General features: G+C 45.2%; 1 protein-coding gene across 2 annotated transcripts in view; it reads right to left on the bottom strand.

Annotated features, from left to right (window-relative positions):
• Window positions 1-899: 899 nt before the first annotated feature.
• Window positions 900-15,437, bottom strand: part of FAM219A (family with sequence similarity 219 member A) — a 52,427-nt gene continuing 37,889 nt past the window's right edge. The window contains exons 3-6 of one of the 2 annotated variants that reach the window (XM_087927598.1): window positions 10,946-11,048; window positions 6,411-6,491; window positions 3,932-3,986; window positions 900-1,765 (exon numbers count right to left, since the gene is read on the bottom strand). In XM_087927598.1, the coding sequence (XP_087783724.1) occupies window positions 1,610-1,765; window positions 3,932-3,986; window positions 6,411-6,491; window positions 10,946-11,048 (395 nt within the window). In that variant the 3' untranslated portion in view covers window positions 900-1,609. Of the gene's footprint in view, window positions 1,769-3,931; window positions 3,987-6,410; window positions 6,492-10,945; window positions 11,049-15,437 lie in introns of both variants that reach the window. The other variant, XM_087927597.1, reaches the window with a different exon arrangement.

Genomic DNA, 15,437 nt, shown 5'->3' on the forward strand with positions numbered 1-15,437 from the left:
AGCTCAAGGTTGAAATAATAAGGGGTCCTTGGTGCTCTCTGAGCTTGGTGGGTGTGATGTGTAAAATTACACCTGTGAAAATATAAAGCAACGGTAGCGCCATTTTTGACCTCTGTGTTAACCTAAGATAATTTACTGGAATAATTATGTAAGAATTCTCTCTTGTTTTGTATGGAGGTTATATATTTGGTGGCTCACGCTGTCCGGTGTCATGTTAACGATGGAGATTACTGGAAATGGAAACGGGTAAACAGGACGAGGAAACAGATGGTATGCTACAAGAACAGGAGTGTTGCGTAGCTGAATATGTAACTGGATAGATTGTGAACCCGGAAAGGGGCAAACATTGTATATTTGAACCTGTCTATAAACTCCAGCCTTCCTGGGAACCATGTCTTCTGCCCACGAGCAGAATTCCCTTTTGCAAAAACTTCATAATAAAGCTCTTATTTATTGTTCACATGTTTCCAGCTGTCTGAATACCTGAATGGTTGATTATTATTTTTTTAATCACAGTGGGGTTACTTTAAGACTTTTCATTGCTCAAACTAGATTACATCACCGGTACGGATGACGTTACCTAGCTGGGTCATGAAATGTCTGCAAGAACACAACCACGATCGGAGAGCACCAAGGACCCCACAACGATGGCATTCTACAACCCGAAATCAGCCTAGGGCAGCAACTTGACCACCCCCTGGTCCTCAAGCTAAAGGATCTCTTAATTTGCAAATGCAAAGAAGAAGACAACAGCCCAACGCGGATCTTTTCGTTTGCTCTTCAAGGTTGAAGGAGCCAAGATTTCTACTTTGAGCAATGCTCCTTCTCGGAGTTGGTAGGGTTAAAATTATCGGGGTTGAAGGGAAGGTGAGTCCTGGTTCTGCGCTACATTTTTTCCCCCTCATGTTTTAGTGGCCACCATTGTTTCATTTCAGGTCCCCTGTAATCCATGTTTGGTGTGGATTCATGCTGGCCAATTCCTCTTTAGCAAATAATAATAATAATAATAATAAAATCTCGTATTTCATCCTTGCTCTCTTCCTCCTCCCTCTCTTATTCAAGCTTCCCCCGCTCCCAAAATAAAATCCCTTTTAATTTCTGGTCCAAGATTTATTTTCCTTCTCCATTCAGACTCCTGCACCTGGAATATCAGGTAAAGATGCCCTATAGTTGAGGTGTGCCACCTTGGCAGCATTAAGACAGGTCTTAACGTTGCCACGGTTGGATAGCGGTGTCCTACAGCGTCCCCAGCCAATCCATCCATTCCTCTCTGGAGCCCTAAGCGCGATTCTTAAAACCAGCCTTGATTTCCCAAGAGATAAACGGACTTTTTCCTGCGCAGAGCTCCCTTCCTGCAGGTTTAACACCCCCCCCCAAATAAAAATAAAAATATAAAATGAGAAGAGGATCTTAAAATGGTTATTAATATTATTCTTAATTTTCTTTTCTTTTTTTCCCCTTTTTCTTTCTTTCTTTCTTTCTTTTCTTTTTTTGGTTTCTCCTGACTCTATGAACACAAAGAGGTCCTACCATAGGAGGAAGTCATGGCTGTTTAAAAGTTTTACAGTTATAATGGAACGCGCCCGGTCGCCCTCGGCTCGGCCTGGCGTTACTGGATGTGACAGGCGGTGGAAGAGGTGGCTTGGCAGCACATGCAAGTGGGGTTGACCGACTTGGGCGGGATCAGGTCGAGGTCCTCATCGTCGGGAATCTCGTCCAACCGATAGCCGTCTTTGAGAAGCTGGATGTTCAAGTCCTGGTTGATCTGCTGCAGACAAAGTGACCAGAGGTCAACCCACCAACCGTCCAACTGGAGTCTTCCTCCCACCCTCTGCCCACCCTCTGCCCCCCCTCTCCCCCCGGAAGGCGCCTATTCCAGAATGGTAGGCGACGTTAGAAAGGATTCTAATCTTAAAAGCATTCTTATTTTTTTTACGGTTTGCAAGGTCTTTTTTTTAAACTTTCTTCTTTTCCTTTCTCTTCTTGTTCTTTTTTCTTTCTATTTCCCTTTCTCTCTCTTCTCTAATTTTTTCTTTTTTTTTGCTTTCCTTTCTTCAGTTTATTTGTGTATGCATTGTCGGTTGGTTTTAATTGTAAAATTAACAAACTATATTTTTTAAAGAAAAATTAAAAAAAGAAAAGAAAGGGTTCTAATCTTCACGATGTCAACTAAAAAACATTCTTCTTTGGTCTTTTTAGTTGCCAGCAGAAAGGGAGTAGGTGGGTGTGTGATGACCCAGGGTGGTATACAAAATAAACACAGGCACAAAAACAGGTGAAGCCCCGTGAATTCCTTCAGCTTGGCTTTAAACCTCCAAATGGCCTTGACTGGAGACAAAAAACTCCCCCACAAACAGTTACAAAAAGGAGGAAATGCCGTTTAAACTAAAAATGCCTATAAATTATAACTAGAAAAAAAACAACACAAACCACAACTGAAGCAATTAATGAGACAAGGCAGGATAAGGGCTTGAAGACGTCCACAGATATCGGAACATACACCGGGAAGGACGCCAAACTCAGGTGAGAACGGACAGACTAGAAATATTTTCACGCTTAGTTTCCAGCATTGGGCCATACGCATGTCCGTCATTTTAACCAGTTCTCACAGCTGCAGCCCATGAAGGGGATCAAGGCCCTTTCCTCCCCCGTAGACCATGCCGTTCACGTTTCTCCCTTATCCTCTCCTCCCTGCGTGCCCTAGGATGGAGAGGGGATGGGCCTGGGTCCTTCCTCTGACTGCCCAGCCGGCCTCTGCCCTTCCTCAATTTCCTCCACAACCTCCGGAGCCACACTTCCACTCCCTGTCGGCTGTTCCTCCTCTCCCTCGGAGTCAGTCTCCACCAGGGGCATGACAGGGGGAAAGTAGTGCATTCCTTAAATGCTTCGGATAATGGCTAGGCAGGTGAAGCTGTTGGCGCACAAGATTATTACTGGAGACCATGATTGATGACTCTTGGCTATGGATGTATCCCATTGGAGAATATACATTCAGGTGGTGGTGGGGAAGACCAGGGTCAAGGAGGAAATGAACGATGTGTCTTAAGAGTCGGCTGGCTGCCAGGGCTCCGACAAACCACCCCCATTCAAATCGTAAGTCTCTAGCCGCATCTCTCAGAGTTAAAAAAAAAAAAAGATTTATTCGGAGTGACCATATCGGCGTTACCCGGGTGAAGGTTCCCTACTAAGAAGTTGGGGGCAAAGTTCATGGGACCTTTCTCCATAGTAAAGGTCATCAAGCCAGTCACAATGCAACGTAAGTTGCCCTGAATGTTACGGAAAATACACCCAGGTAACGCCGACATGGTCACTACTAATAAATCATTATTTTTTTTTACTCCGAGAGATGTGGCTAGAGATTTTTGATTTGAATGGGGGTGGTTTGTCGGAGCCCTGACACGTGATTAGATGGTCAGCTTCCTTAGATATGAGAACAATCCAATAGCAATCTATAACAACTATCCAATGGCCACTCTATGTTCCTATACGATAGCAATAGCCCTTGAGATTTTTATACCGATCCACAGTGCGTCATTTACATCCTTTTTAGAGAGTCATTGAGGCCCCTTGGAGGTTTGTTTGTGTCCTCAGAGTCACCTGAGCGGTGCAACAGCTTGTGCCTTCCTTCAGCAAAGAAGGGACCTAGGGCAGAAAACTTCCTGCTGCCAAGAAGACTCCCCACCCACTTGCACCGCTCAGGTGACCCTGGGAACACAGACGAACCTCCAAGTGGCCTCAATGACCCTCCAGAAAGGACGCAAAGGACCAGCTGTCCGCTAGGAGTACAAATCCTTCCATTCCCCACCATCCTGTCAAGAGCTGAAGAAGCTTCTTTGGGACAACCGTGACCTGGGTGACGGAGAATCTCCATGGACTAAGAGAAAGACCAGTTTCTTCTTGGTGAGACGCAAAAGGATGGAATCGGACCCACCTCAGCGGAAGAATATCCCGAGGAGGAATATCTGGACATGTCGAAGTCGTCATCGCTGCAAAACAAGAGAAGAACACAATGGGCAATGGCAGTTCCAGCAGGCAAAAAGAGCGTTTTGGATAGCAAAACCAGCGTTCATTTCTACTTGTGGTCTATATGAACGTAACTGTCCTATCCCCGGGGAGGTCCCAGAGAAGAGGGGCTCAACTGATGGATGACCCCAGAAGGCAGGAGAAGAAGCAATGGATGGAAGCTAATCAAAGGAGAGAAGCAATCTTCTCAGCCACCTTAAATAACACCAGAGCTTGTGACTTGTAGCAGTGAGTATATTCATAATGCCACCCATCAGGGTATTGATTTAACAGCTGACCAGCTGTTGTAAGGCTGCTGTAAATGCCGATACGATGAGGATGAGTCAGCAAAGTTATTGCCGCTTTAAGACCGAGGATGGGTCCACAGGGCTATTGCCGCTTTAAGAAGCGGTCTATATATAGGGCGGCCACGAGAGGGCGTATCCCTCTCTCCTCCTGTTCTATCTCCATTGCAGTTCTCTGTGCAGAGGAATGAAGATTGCTTGTTTGCCTGGTATGCGCCTAACACGTATGTGTAAGTATATAGCAGTCTTGTATATAAGCCACTGTTAAATGACAACGCCTGTGTTGCTGTATTGTGCTCCTCAATTGTCTCAAAATAGTTAAACACGCTGTCACCGCCAAATGGCTCACAAAATTTCCCAACAAAGCAGTCCAGCTACATCTGGAGGGCACCAAATTGGAGACAGATTGTGCGGAACAGTGGTGGTGTTATGTATTAGGGGAATACTCACTTTGAGGTGGGAGAACTGTGAAAAAAATGAAAGCGACAAATGGAACGCCTTCAACAAAACGAATCTTTATAACTTACAAACATTCACTTTCAGCCTTGCTAGCTGTCAAGTGGTCAATTCAAAAGCTGGAGAAACTTGAGGTTCTCCAGGAATAGATGCCCAGAAAACTCCTTGCAAGGCAATCACATTTCACCATACAGCCAGAAATCAGAAGTTTAAAAAAACAAACAAAACCCCTCACATCCCGGACATAAACTGTTTCAACTCCTTCCCTCAAGACGACGTTATAGAGCCCTGCACACCAGAACAACTAGACACGAGGAGAGTTTTTCCCTGAATGCCATCACTCTGCTAAACAAACAATTCCCTCAACTATTACAAACTCTGCACTACTATCACTGTTAACCTTCTCATCCCTCTTTATCACCCATCTCCTTCCACTTGTGACTGTATGATTGCAGCTTTGTCACTTGTATCGCTACGATTTATATTGACTGTTTCCTAGTATGATTTGATGGCTTATTGTACCCGATGACTATCATTAAGTGTTGTACCTGATGATTCTTGACTCTTGACGAACATATCTTTTCTTTTATGTACACCGAGAGTATTTGCACCAAGACAAATTCCTTGTGCATCCAATCACACTTGGCCAATAAAGAATTCCATTCTATTCTATTCTGTTCTGTTCTGTTTTGTTCTGTTCTGTTCTATTCTATTCTAATTCTATTTCTATTTTTCATTCCTCTATTCTATTCTATTCCATTCTATTCTAATTCTATTGTACCCTATGACTATCATTAAGTGTTGTACCTGATAATTCTTGACTCTTGACAAATGTCTCTTTTCTTTTATGTATACTGAGAGTATTTGCACCAAGACAAATTCTTTGTGTGTCCAATCACACTTGGCCAATAAAGAATTCAATTCAATTCAATTCAATTCAATTCAATTCAATTCTATTCTATTCTATTCTATTCTATTCCATTCCATTCCATTCCAATCTTATTGTGCCCTATGACTATTATTAAGTGTTGTACCTGATGACCCTTGACTCAAGTATCTTTTCTTTTATGTGCACTGAGAGCTTTTGCACCAAGACAAATTCCTGGGGTGTCTCATCAAACTTGGCCAATAAAGAATTAATAATTAATTAATTAACTGTGAGTGCTCCGTCACTGGAATGTTTCAAAACAAGACCGGGCACTGAATAACCATTTGTCTGAAATAGTATAGGGTCTCCTGCATAAGCCCGGGGTTGGACTAGAAGACCTCCAAGGTCCCTTCCAACTCTTCGTTTGACTGAGACAGGCGTTGGACTCTTCTTCTTCAACCTCTTCTCCAAAACCCCTGAAGGCAGGACGAGAAGCAACGGACGGAAACTAATCAAGGAGAGAAGCAACCTAGAAACTTCCTATCAGCGAGGACAGTTAACCAGTGGAACAGAAGTTGCCTCCAGAAGTTATGAAGCCTCGAACACTGGGAGTTTTAAAGAAGAGATTGGACAACCGTTTGTCTGAAACGCTATGTAGGGTTTCCAGCTCGATCGGTGGGGGGGTCAGCTAGATGACCTCCAAGGACGCTTCCGGCTCTTATTTTGATACCTTCTAAACAATATAATTACACAGGTGAGTTTTATGAGTCCATATCTACCTGTCTGTGTCCAGCGCCACCAATGGTTTTTCATCGGGACTCTGATCTAATGAAGAGTAGCCTTTATTCGGAACGACCAGCCTGGAATAAATGAATAAATAAATAAGGAACATTATGCTGACTGTCATAGATACCTGGAAAGCTCAAATTCAGAATAAAAGGGGGGTGAGAAAACGGTGCCTTAAGTTTCAGATTAGGCAAAGGTAGGCAAAAAAAAAAAGCCTAATAATAAATAAATAAAATAAATATAAAAAATTAAATGTACTACAAAGAAGAAACAAAATGCTTTCTCATACTACTGTTGTGGTCCACTGATGGCCTGCGGGGCTGGCAGCTGAGTCAGACTGTGGGGAGGAACATGGGCCAGTCCTGGAGTTTGGGGAGGGCTCAGATGAGGGATCTACGTCCGACACAGAGATGGGACCAGGGCCATCTGGGAGGTATGTGCCGTCTCCGGAGCCTCCCGAATCTGACAGCAGCGAGGCAGAGGAGCAGCGGGAGCCTGTTCCCAGTGCGTGCTTGCACAGAGCTGCCAGAAGGCAAGAACAGTTAAGACAAAAGGGGCGACTCGGGAGTAAGGCTTGGAGGTGATTGGCCCCTCCTATGAGACATAAAGGAGGAGCAAAGGGACAGGAGCCTTTGCAGGAAGCAACTTTGTTCGTTCTGGTCGGTTTAAACTCTGAACATTGTGCTCCGTTTGGCCTTGTACAGCTAATGGGCAATTTAGTCGTTGGCAGCATTTCAAGGGAGATAAAGGTGGGTGCTTATCAGCCTTATCCCGAAGGATTGTGGCAGAACTTCTGTTGGACTATTCACTAGCTGTTTGGGACTCATTACCGGCTGTGAATGCCTATAATTCACAGCCGTTGCAAATAAAAACAAAGGTTTTTGGGAACAGCGTGTGATTGTCACTGTCTTGGTCAGAACAACTACAAAGTTAGAGATAATCAGAAGCAAAAGGCTTCTTCGTTGCTACAGGTAGTTTTTGACTTACAACCATTTAATGCTTAGTGAACATTCCAATTTACGACATTACTGAAAAAAAAGTGACTTATGACCGTTTTCACACATGCGACCCTCATCCATCCCCACCATCATGTGATCAAAATTCAGAGGATTGGCAACTGGCATGTACTTACGACAGTTGCCCAGTCCCAGGGTGATTAACCTTCCCGGGGATTTCTGAGAAGTAGTGGGGGGGGGGGGCGAGCCAGATTTGCTTAACGACACCATGACTCGCTGAACGACCGCAGTGATTTTGCTTAGTAACTGCGGCCAAAAGGCCGTAAAGGGAGACACAATGCTTATTGGACAGCTGCTTTGCTTAGTGACAGAAATATTGGACTCAATTGTGATTGTATGTCAAGGACTACTTGTGCAGCACAATGCACAGGTGTGGACAGATTTACCTAGCACAAACTGAGCAGCTCTCACAAGTGTGAGAAAGACCTGTGTTAAGAGTTGTGATGGTTTGCAGTACAGAGAGATCTCAACTTACAACTATTCATTTAGTGAAGATTTAAAGTTACAACCATGCTGGAAAAAATGTGATATACGACCCGTCCTCGCCCTTACGACTGTCACAGAATCCCCATTGTCACTGGATCCAACTTTGAGAAACCAGGAACTGGCCTGTATTTATGGCTGCACCAAAGGAGCTTTTTTTTTCTGGAGGTAACTGGACTTCCTTGTTCTTTCTTTTGAAGACTTTTCGCTTCTCCTCCAAGAAGCTTCTTCGGCTCTGACTGAACGGTGGGGAAAGGAAGGATTGATACTCCTTGCAGACATCTGGTCATTTGCACCCTTTTAGAGGGTCGTTGAGGCCACCTGGAGGTTTATCTGTGTCCTCGGGGCCACCTGAGTTTATGAGGTGGTTGTTTTGTTCATAAAGGCAGGACATAACACAGGAGAACAAACCCGCCAGGACTAGATTCAGCCATCCACCTGCATTTAAAAGATGAAGGCTGCTCTTTAGAAGACAACAAAGTCTACATTTTGGAAAGGGAGGACCGCTGGTTTGAGGAGAGGGGTCAAAGAGGTCATCTAGGTCCAAATTGAACAGCCCTCTGTCAACAGAGTGGGAGGGATACGACATCACCTATCTCCCGTCTACATCACAGTCCTCTTTGCAGTTCCATGAAGGCTCCACACATGTTTGCATTAAACCTCCAAGTGGCCTCAACGACCCTCTAAAATGGATGCAAATGACCAGCTGCCTGCAAGGAATAAAAATCCTTCCCTTCCCCACCATCCAGTCGGAGCAGAAGAAGCTTCTTGGATGAGAAGTGAAATGCCTTCAAAGAAAAACCAGAAAGTCCAGTTATGCCTCTTGAAAAAAACACCTTTGGGACACCTCGCTTAGCAGTGAAAATTCTGTTCCCGATTGCGATCGTAAGTCCAGGACCACAGACAGCTGGTCGTTTGCATTCTTTCAGAGCGTCGTTGACCTTGGGACACAGCAATGGATGTTAAATGTGAACCGGATGCCAAATCTCTGAATTTTTATCAGATTGTGTCAACTCCTAAAATATTTCTCTGGTCTTTTCAGAGTCGCCAACAGAAAGGGAGGGAGGAGCAGTGCGGCAGCTTGCGAACCGAAAGCGCATTCCATAAATGTTTTCAAAGATAGTAACTAGGAGACTGAAGTTTCTGCCCTGCAAATAACTAACTGGAGAGCCTGATTGAGGACTTTGGGCTATGGATGTGTCCCATTGGAGAATATGAATTACAATACACTCAGGGGGTGGAGGGGAAAACCAGGGTCAAGGGTGACAATGAATGATGTGTCTCAAAGTCGGCTGCATCCAGGCAGTGCCGGCATGTTAACTCCCAATAAATCCTTTTGAAGTTTGGCTAGAGACTCATGATTTAAATGGCCGGAATCTTGATAGTAAGCTTGAAAAACAGGTCATAAGTCATGTTTTTCGGTGCTGTTGTAACTCCGAACAGTCCCTAAATGAACTATGGTTGTAAGTTGAGGACTACCTGTAAAAAGGAACTGACAAGGGCTCTGTGTCCTTGACTTTCAGCCTGTCATCCTCCTCCCACTTAAACACCAACTGGGGACAAATACTAGCTGAAAACAGGCTGGCAGGCGTGTCAAAATGGATTATGCAAGTCTAATAAATTCATTTATTTAGAGAGCGCATAAGACTGGTGCAATTTTTATTTTTTTTTACATTAGGCTGTTCGCCTTTTAACATGATTTGATTTGATTTATTGTTTGCTTCCGTTAAATGCAACCCAGAGTCACTTTATTTTGAATTGGGTGGCTCTAACCATCCAGGAAACAAAAATTAAATAGAATATAATCTTGGCGCCTTCCTGCTGACAGCAGCACACAGTGCCTTATTTCCAAGGCAAATTGCAACAGCCTTCGGAAGGGTCGGCGGGGAGAAACATGAATAATATATGATTATTTGTGGCTAGCTTCTCCTGAATTTTATTTGGGGGGAACGGGTCAGAATTGTAGAGACAATGAATTTGGGAGGGACGATATTCCTGGGTTCGCTCCGGGTCATGTATGAATAATAAGTTGACTGAAGTGGAAGGAGTGGATTAGCACAAAGAATCGCTCCAAAATATGTCGTGAGAATGGAGCTGGGTTTAGGAGAGGTTTCTCTGGATCCTGGCTTCTTCCTCGGAGTCCTTGGTGCTCTATGAGCTTGGTGGTTTACTTGCAGACATTTCATGCTCCAACTAAGTAACATTATCAGTGCTAGAAGGAAATGGGGTTTGAGGAGGAGGAGGAGGAGGAGGAGGAGGAGGAGGAGGAGGAGGAGGAGGAGGAGGAGGAGGAGGAGAATAATTGTGGGGTCGTCGGTTGTTTTCTTGCAGACGTTTCATATCCCAAACTAAGTAAGATCATCAGTGCTAGAAGGGAGTGGGATTTGTACTGATGATGTTACCTAGTTGGGTAATGAAATGTCTACAAGAAAACAATCAACCTGAGAGTACAGGGACCCCACAGTTCAATGCTTGGGGGGGGGGGGTTGGACTAGATGACCTCCAAGGTCCCTTCCAACTCTGATTATCTGTTACCTGTTAACCCTGAGCTACAAACATTACCTTCTATCCAAACTACTTCTATCTAACTGGAATGCAGTTTTGGTTTGCAAGCTGCCGCACTACTCCTCCCTCCCTTTCTGTTGATAACTCTAAAAAGGCCATAGAAATATGTTATGAGTTGACATTCGGCTCCCCTCACTTCTTAAAGCTGCCATGTTTGAGAAACACTGCTATAGATCAGTGTTCCCCAGATTTTCCAGGTTGGTGGCCCAGAGGGGGAAAGAGAGAATAGCTTTGTGGGAGGGGGAGACCTCATGGCTCTCATGAGTGGGGTCCCAAGTGCCCTAACACCCCCCCCCCGATGCTCACGTGTGTTGGGCTATGCACAGACATGCACGCACCAACTAGCCAGCCCCTCACACAGCCAGGTTGTGAATAGGCCACACACCAGTAGTGGGCTGGTGCCCACAAATTGGGGACCCTTGCTTGTAGACACACCAAGATTCTCATGTAGAAGGAGCATCTACCTTGTCCGAGCCATGACGTTGGTCTTCTTGGGTTGTTGATTAACTGGACTCCCCATGGTGCCGTTTTTCAGGGACCCCTTCCGAGCCAGCTCTCGCTGTTTCTCTGCAGGACAAAGACAGACAGACATGGAAGAAGAGAATTTAGGCAAGGCAGCCTCTCCTTGGGAAGCCAACTGCAGGGCAACGTGAGCCAGAGTTTGCCCTGCAAACACAATTATCTGCAAGGGAACAACGTCAAGTCTTTGGGGTTATAACCAATATATAACCAATAATAACACACTAATAACAAATAATTACGCTGTTTTCTTTAAAAATAAGACCTATCCCAAAAATAAGACCTAGCATGGTTTTTAAGTGTACCTATATAAGCCCTACCCCCCAAATAAGCTCTACTTAAGAGCCTGCGCAGCCAGCCGGCTGCCAATTCCGTCTAGTTGCTTGTAGTGCCGTGTCCACAAGGTGAGGCGGGGGCGGTGGAGTTGCCCCAAACACCCCGACTTAGCTCAGGGTCCCTGCAGCCAGGCCATCCACGCCCCGACACTTGCTTCGTGGTGGCAGCACTAGCAGCCACGTGCGGCAGAGGGCCACGCGGCTGCTGGTCCACTTCTTCTGCTTGCTCTTGGCTGCAACGAAGGAGGCCGAGTGGTGTGCTGGTCCCATGACCACAAGGTGAGACAGGTGTCAGGGCGTGGGTGGCCTGGCTGCGGGGGCCCCGAGGTAAGCTGGTGCGGGGCCCGTGGGGCAGCTCAAATCCTCGGCCTTGCGGCAGAAGTACTAACACACTGTGTGGCCTCCTGCGCTGCCACAAGTAAATAGAAGAAGCGGGTCGCCCCTACACGGGGAAAAAAAATAAGACACACCCTGAAAATAAGCCCTAGTGCTTATTTTGGGACCCAAAAGAAAATAAGAACCGGTCTTATTTTGGGGGAAACACATGTATTTGTGACATAAACTAGGATGGTGTGATGACCCGGGAGGTGGCACAAAGGCAACACAGCCAGATAATCCATAGGAGTCCCTTTATTAGCTCCGACTTTGTCCCAAGGTCCTGGTTACCTTCTGGGCTGGAGAAAAACTCTCCCAGGAACAGCCTTGGGCTGCAGAGAATCAAGTCCAAAACGGTCAACAAAAACTGTAACTATAAGTCCAATCAAGGCAAAATAAGGTAATTAGTCCGGCAGGGCAAGAAAAGGAATTCCAGACGTGAAGGCACAGCAATAACTCCACACAGTTGGGAAGACACCAGGAACACAGATAACCAAAGTCAACACAGGATAAAGCGGGGTGGGATTCTACAGGTTCACACCTATTCGCTAGAACCAGCTGTTAACATTCTAAGCAGTTTGGAGAACCGGTTGTGAGAAGAAATTACTGGCCTAATCCTGTAAGGAAGGCAGGAAGGAAACATTCTGGTGTTGCTTACAGAAACTGCCTCTCCGTGAACCCTTATTACATTCTTGGCAGGACTACAGTTCCTGTCTCAGGAACTTCTCTGGAGTTGTTTTTCCTCCTCCTTTGCTGGTCCTTTGCTTGTGTGGAGTGACCATTCAAAGTTACAATGGCACTGAAAAAAGTGACTTATGACCTTTTTTCACACTTACAACCATTGCAGCATCCCCACAGTCATGAGAGGCCAGGCGAGGAAATGGTGCCTCGATGTGAGTGATATTGAGTTGGCCACACCCAGCCAATAACATGACCACCAAGCCACGCCCACCCAGTCACAGGACCACCAAACCACGCCCACCAACTAAGCCATGCCCACAGAACCAGTTGTTAAAAAAATTGAATCCCACCCCTGTGATAAAGTCACATTTGCTCCCAGCAACTGCCGCACGCAGCCTGCATTTCTTATAAACTTTCTTCCCAGGTGTGCCTTGTGAAGGGAATCAGGGCCCTTTCCTCCCCCGTAAGCCACGCAACCCATGTTGCTCCCTTCTCCATTCCTCCCTGCATGCCCAAGGATGAAGGAGTGGGCCTGGGTCTTCCTCTGAACTCCCTCTTCCTTGTTCTACCTCTCCCCTGCTCTGTCCAGCCAGACTCTGCCCTTCCCCACTTTCTTCCACAGCCAATGGAGCCACACCTCCCACTCCGTGTTGGCTGTTCGTCTTCCTCCTTGGATTCAGACTCTGACAGGGGCATGACAGATGGGCGGCTTCTGTACCAGAAGGGTCTCGAACTGCACAGCCAAAAGGGTATTCCAGGATGTGTGGAGCAAACGGAGGTAAGCGAAAATTGCATCATGATGTCACTATGGGCACATCTAACTTTTCTATTGCAGCTGGTCCTCGAGATACAACCACAACTGAGCCCCAGATTTCTGTGGGTTAAGTGAGTTTTGTCCCCTTTATACGACCATTCTTGCCACAGTTGCTAAGCGAATCACTGCAGGGGTTAAAGTTCATTAGCAACACGGTTGTTAAATGAAGCTGGCTTCCCCAGGGATTCTGCTTTGTCAGAAGGTCACAGAAGGGGATTGCGGGAGGCTGGGACACTGTAACCATCGTAAGTATGAGTCAGTTTGCAAAGCGTTTGAATTTTGATCGCTTAACCCTGGGGCATGCTACAACGGTCGTTAAGTGTGGAAAAATTAATATCGCGTGGTAGGAAAACAAACATGTGGAACCTGACAGATTTAAAAACAAGATATGCTAATAGATAGGTGAGTATAGTATTTCTAGAATGATATAATACCGTGATGGCGAACCTATGGCATGTGTGCTGCAGGTGGCACGCAGAGCTATTTGTGCAGGCATGCGAGTCCCAGCCAAACTTACCTGCACTGCGCATGCGTGCGCCTCCCAGCTGATTTTTGGCCCGTTTGAGACCGTTTTCGCCCTCCCGGAGGCTCAAGGGAAGCCTCTGCAGCCTTGGGAGGCTGAAAAACGGGCCTCCTGGAAATACCATAAGTGCTGAAATGGACCCATTTTTCAGCCTCTTGAGGCTGCAGAGGGTTCTCTTGAGCCTCCGGGAGGCGAAAGTACGAAGAATTTATTAGAAGTTAACATGCTGGTATTTTTCTGGGCACAGCCGACTCTGAGATACGTAATTCACTGTCACCCTTGATCCTGCTTTCCCCACCACCCCTCTGGGTGTATCATCCAACGGAACACGTCCATAGCCCAGAGTCATCAATCATGCTCTCCAATTAGATTTTTTCATGACAGAAGCTTCAATCATCTAATCAGTTTCTGAAGAAAATATGAATGGAATGTACTTTCGATTCCACACTGCCGCCTGCTCTTTGAAATTCCCTCCCACTTCTTTCTGTTGACAACTATAAAATATGTGTACAAAATGTTTTATGAGTTGACGTCATGTTTGTTTTAAAATGAAAAATGAGCTGGAACCACACCGTTCACACAATGGTGTTTATACAGAAACAAAAAATAAAAATAAAAAATGCATTTCCAAAAAAAAAAAAAAGTGTGAAAAAAAATGCCACAAGTTATCTAGCCCCAATGATGTAATCTAGTTTGGATAACGAAACGTCTGCAAGGAAACCCCCAAGGAGCCCTTAAGTTGCTTTTTTTCAACGCCACTGTAACTTCAAACGGTCACTAAATGAGTCAAGGTCCATCTGTAAGGGGAGGTTGAGGTTTTTGTATTACACAATGTATTACAAGATCGATGGTTGTTGTTGTGCCCAGGTTTAGGACTGTCTCTAATCTTTTCGAAAGATAAATAAAAGGAAGCAAACAGAAAGGGGACTAAAAATTAATTAGCTAGCTAAAGTCCCTGTAAATTTGAAGAGCCCGGAGTTGCAGTTTGATGAGAATAATGTCCTCTTCCAGCCAATGCATCCATAAGGAAGAAGGAAAAAAAGGAAGAGAAACAAACAGTGGAAGTAAAATCACTTTCTGAAAGGCCGATTGATCTCGCCGCCTTCCTTGGAGAAAGCATGAAAGGCCTTTTCTCGTCTGTCTGAAGAAGCAGCTGATCGATCGATCGACAGGTAGGAAAATGACCTGGATCCATTCATCTTCCTCACTTCACTTATTGAAAGGAGCCCAACGAAGACAGGAGCCTTTGGTCTTTCTTCCTTTGGAGAACCGTTAAAAAGTCCTTAAAAATGTTTTTTCTTTTTTGTTCCATAGAGCATCATCCTTGTGCACTGTCAAGTTTACTCTTTCTACTATGTATTCAAAATGAAGTCATGTTTATTTATATATATTATAATGTAACATATTACACACACACACATGCACACACAGTGTGTCCCCAAAGAAAACACTGGGCCTTATATTAATTTTTGCTCCAAAAGAGGCATTAGGATGTGTTTTCTGGTTAGGTCATATTTTGGGCGAAATACGGTACTAAATGCAACCGTCTGGCTGACTATTTTAACTGGGGTTTATTTTGGGGTAGGGCTTATATTACAAGCATCCTGAAAAATCATACTGTGGCTTATTTTCTGGCTGGGCCTTATTTTGGGGGAAACACAAGTTTGTGTGTATGTATGTGTGTGTGTGTGTGTATGTAGGTATATCCA

Source organism: Pseudonaja textilis, chromosome 2 (assembly GCF_049901715.1).
Source record: "Pseudonaja textilis isolate UNSWEBS1 chromosome 2, rPseTex1.2, whole genome shotgun sequence".
Taxonomy (NCBI): domain Eukaryota; kingdom Metazoa; phylum Chordata; class Lepidosauria; order Squamata; family Elapidae; genus Pseudonaja; species Pseudonaja textilis.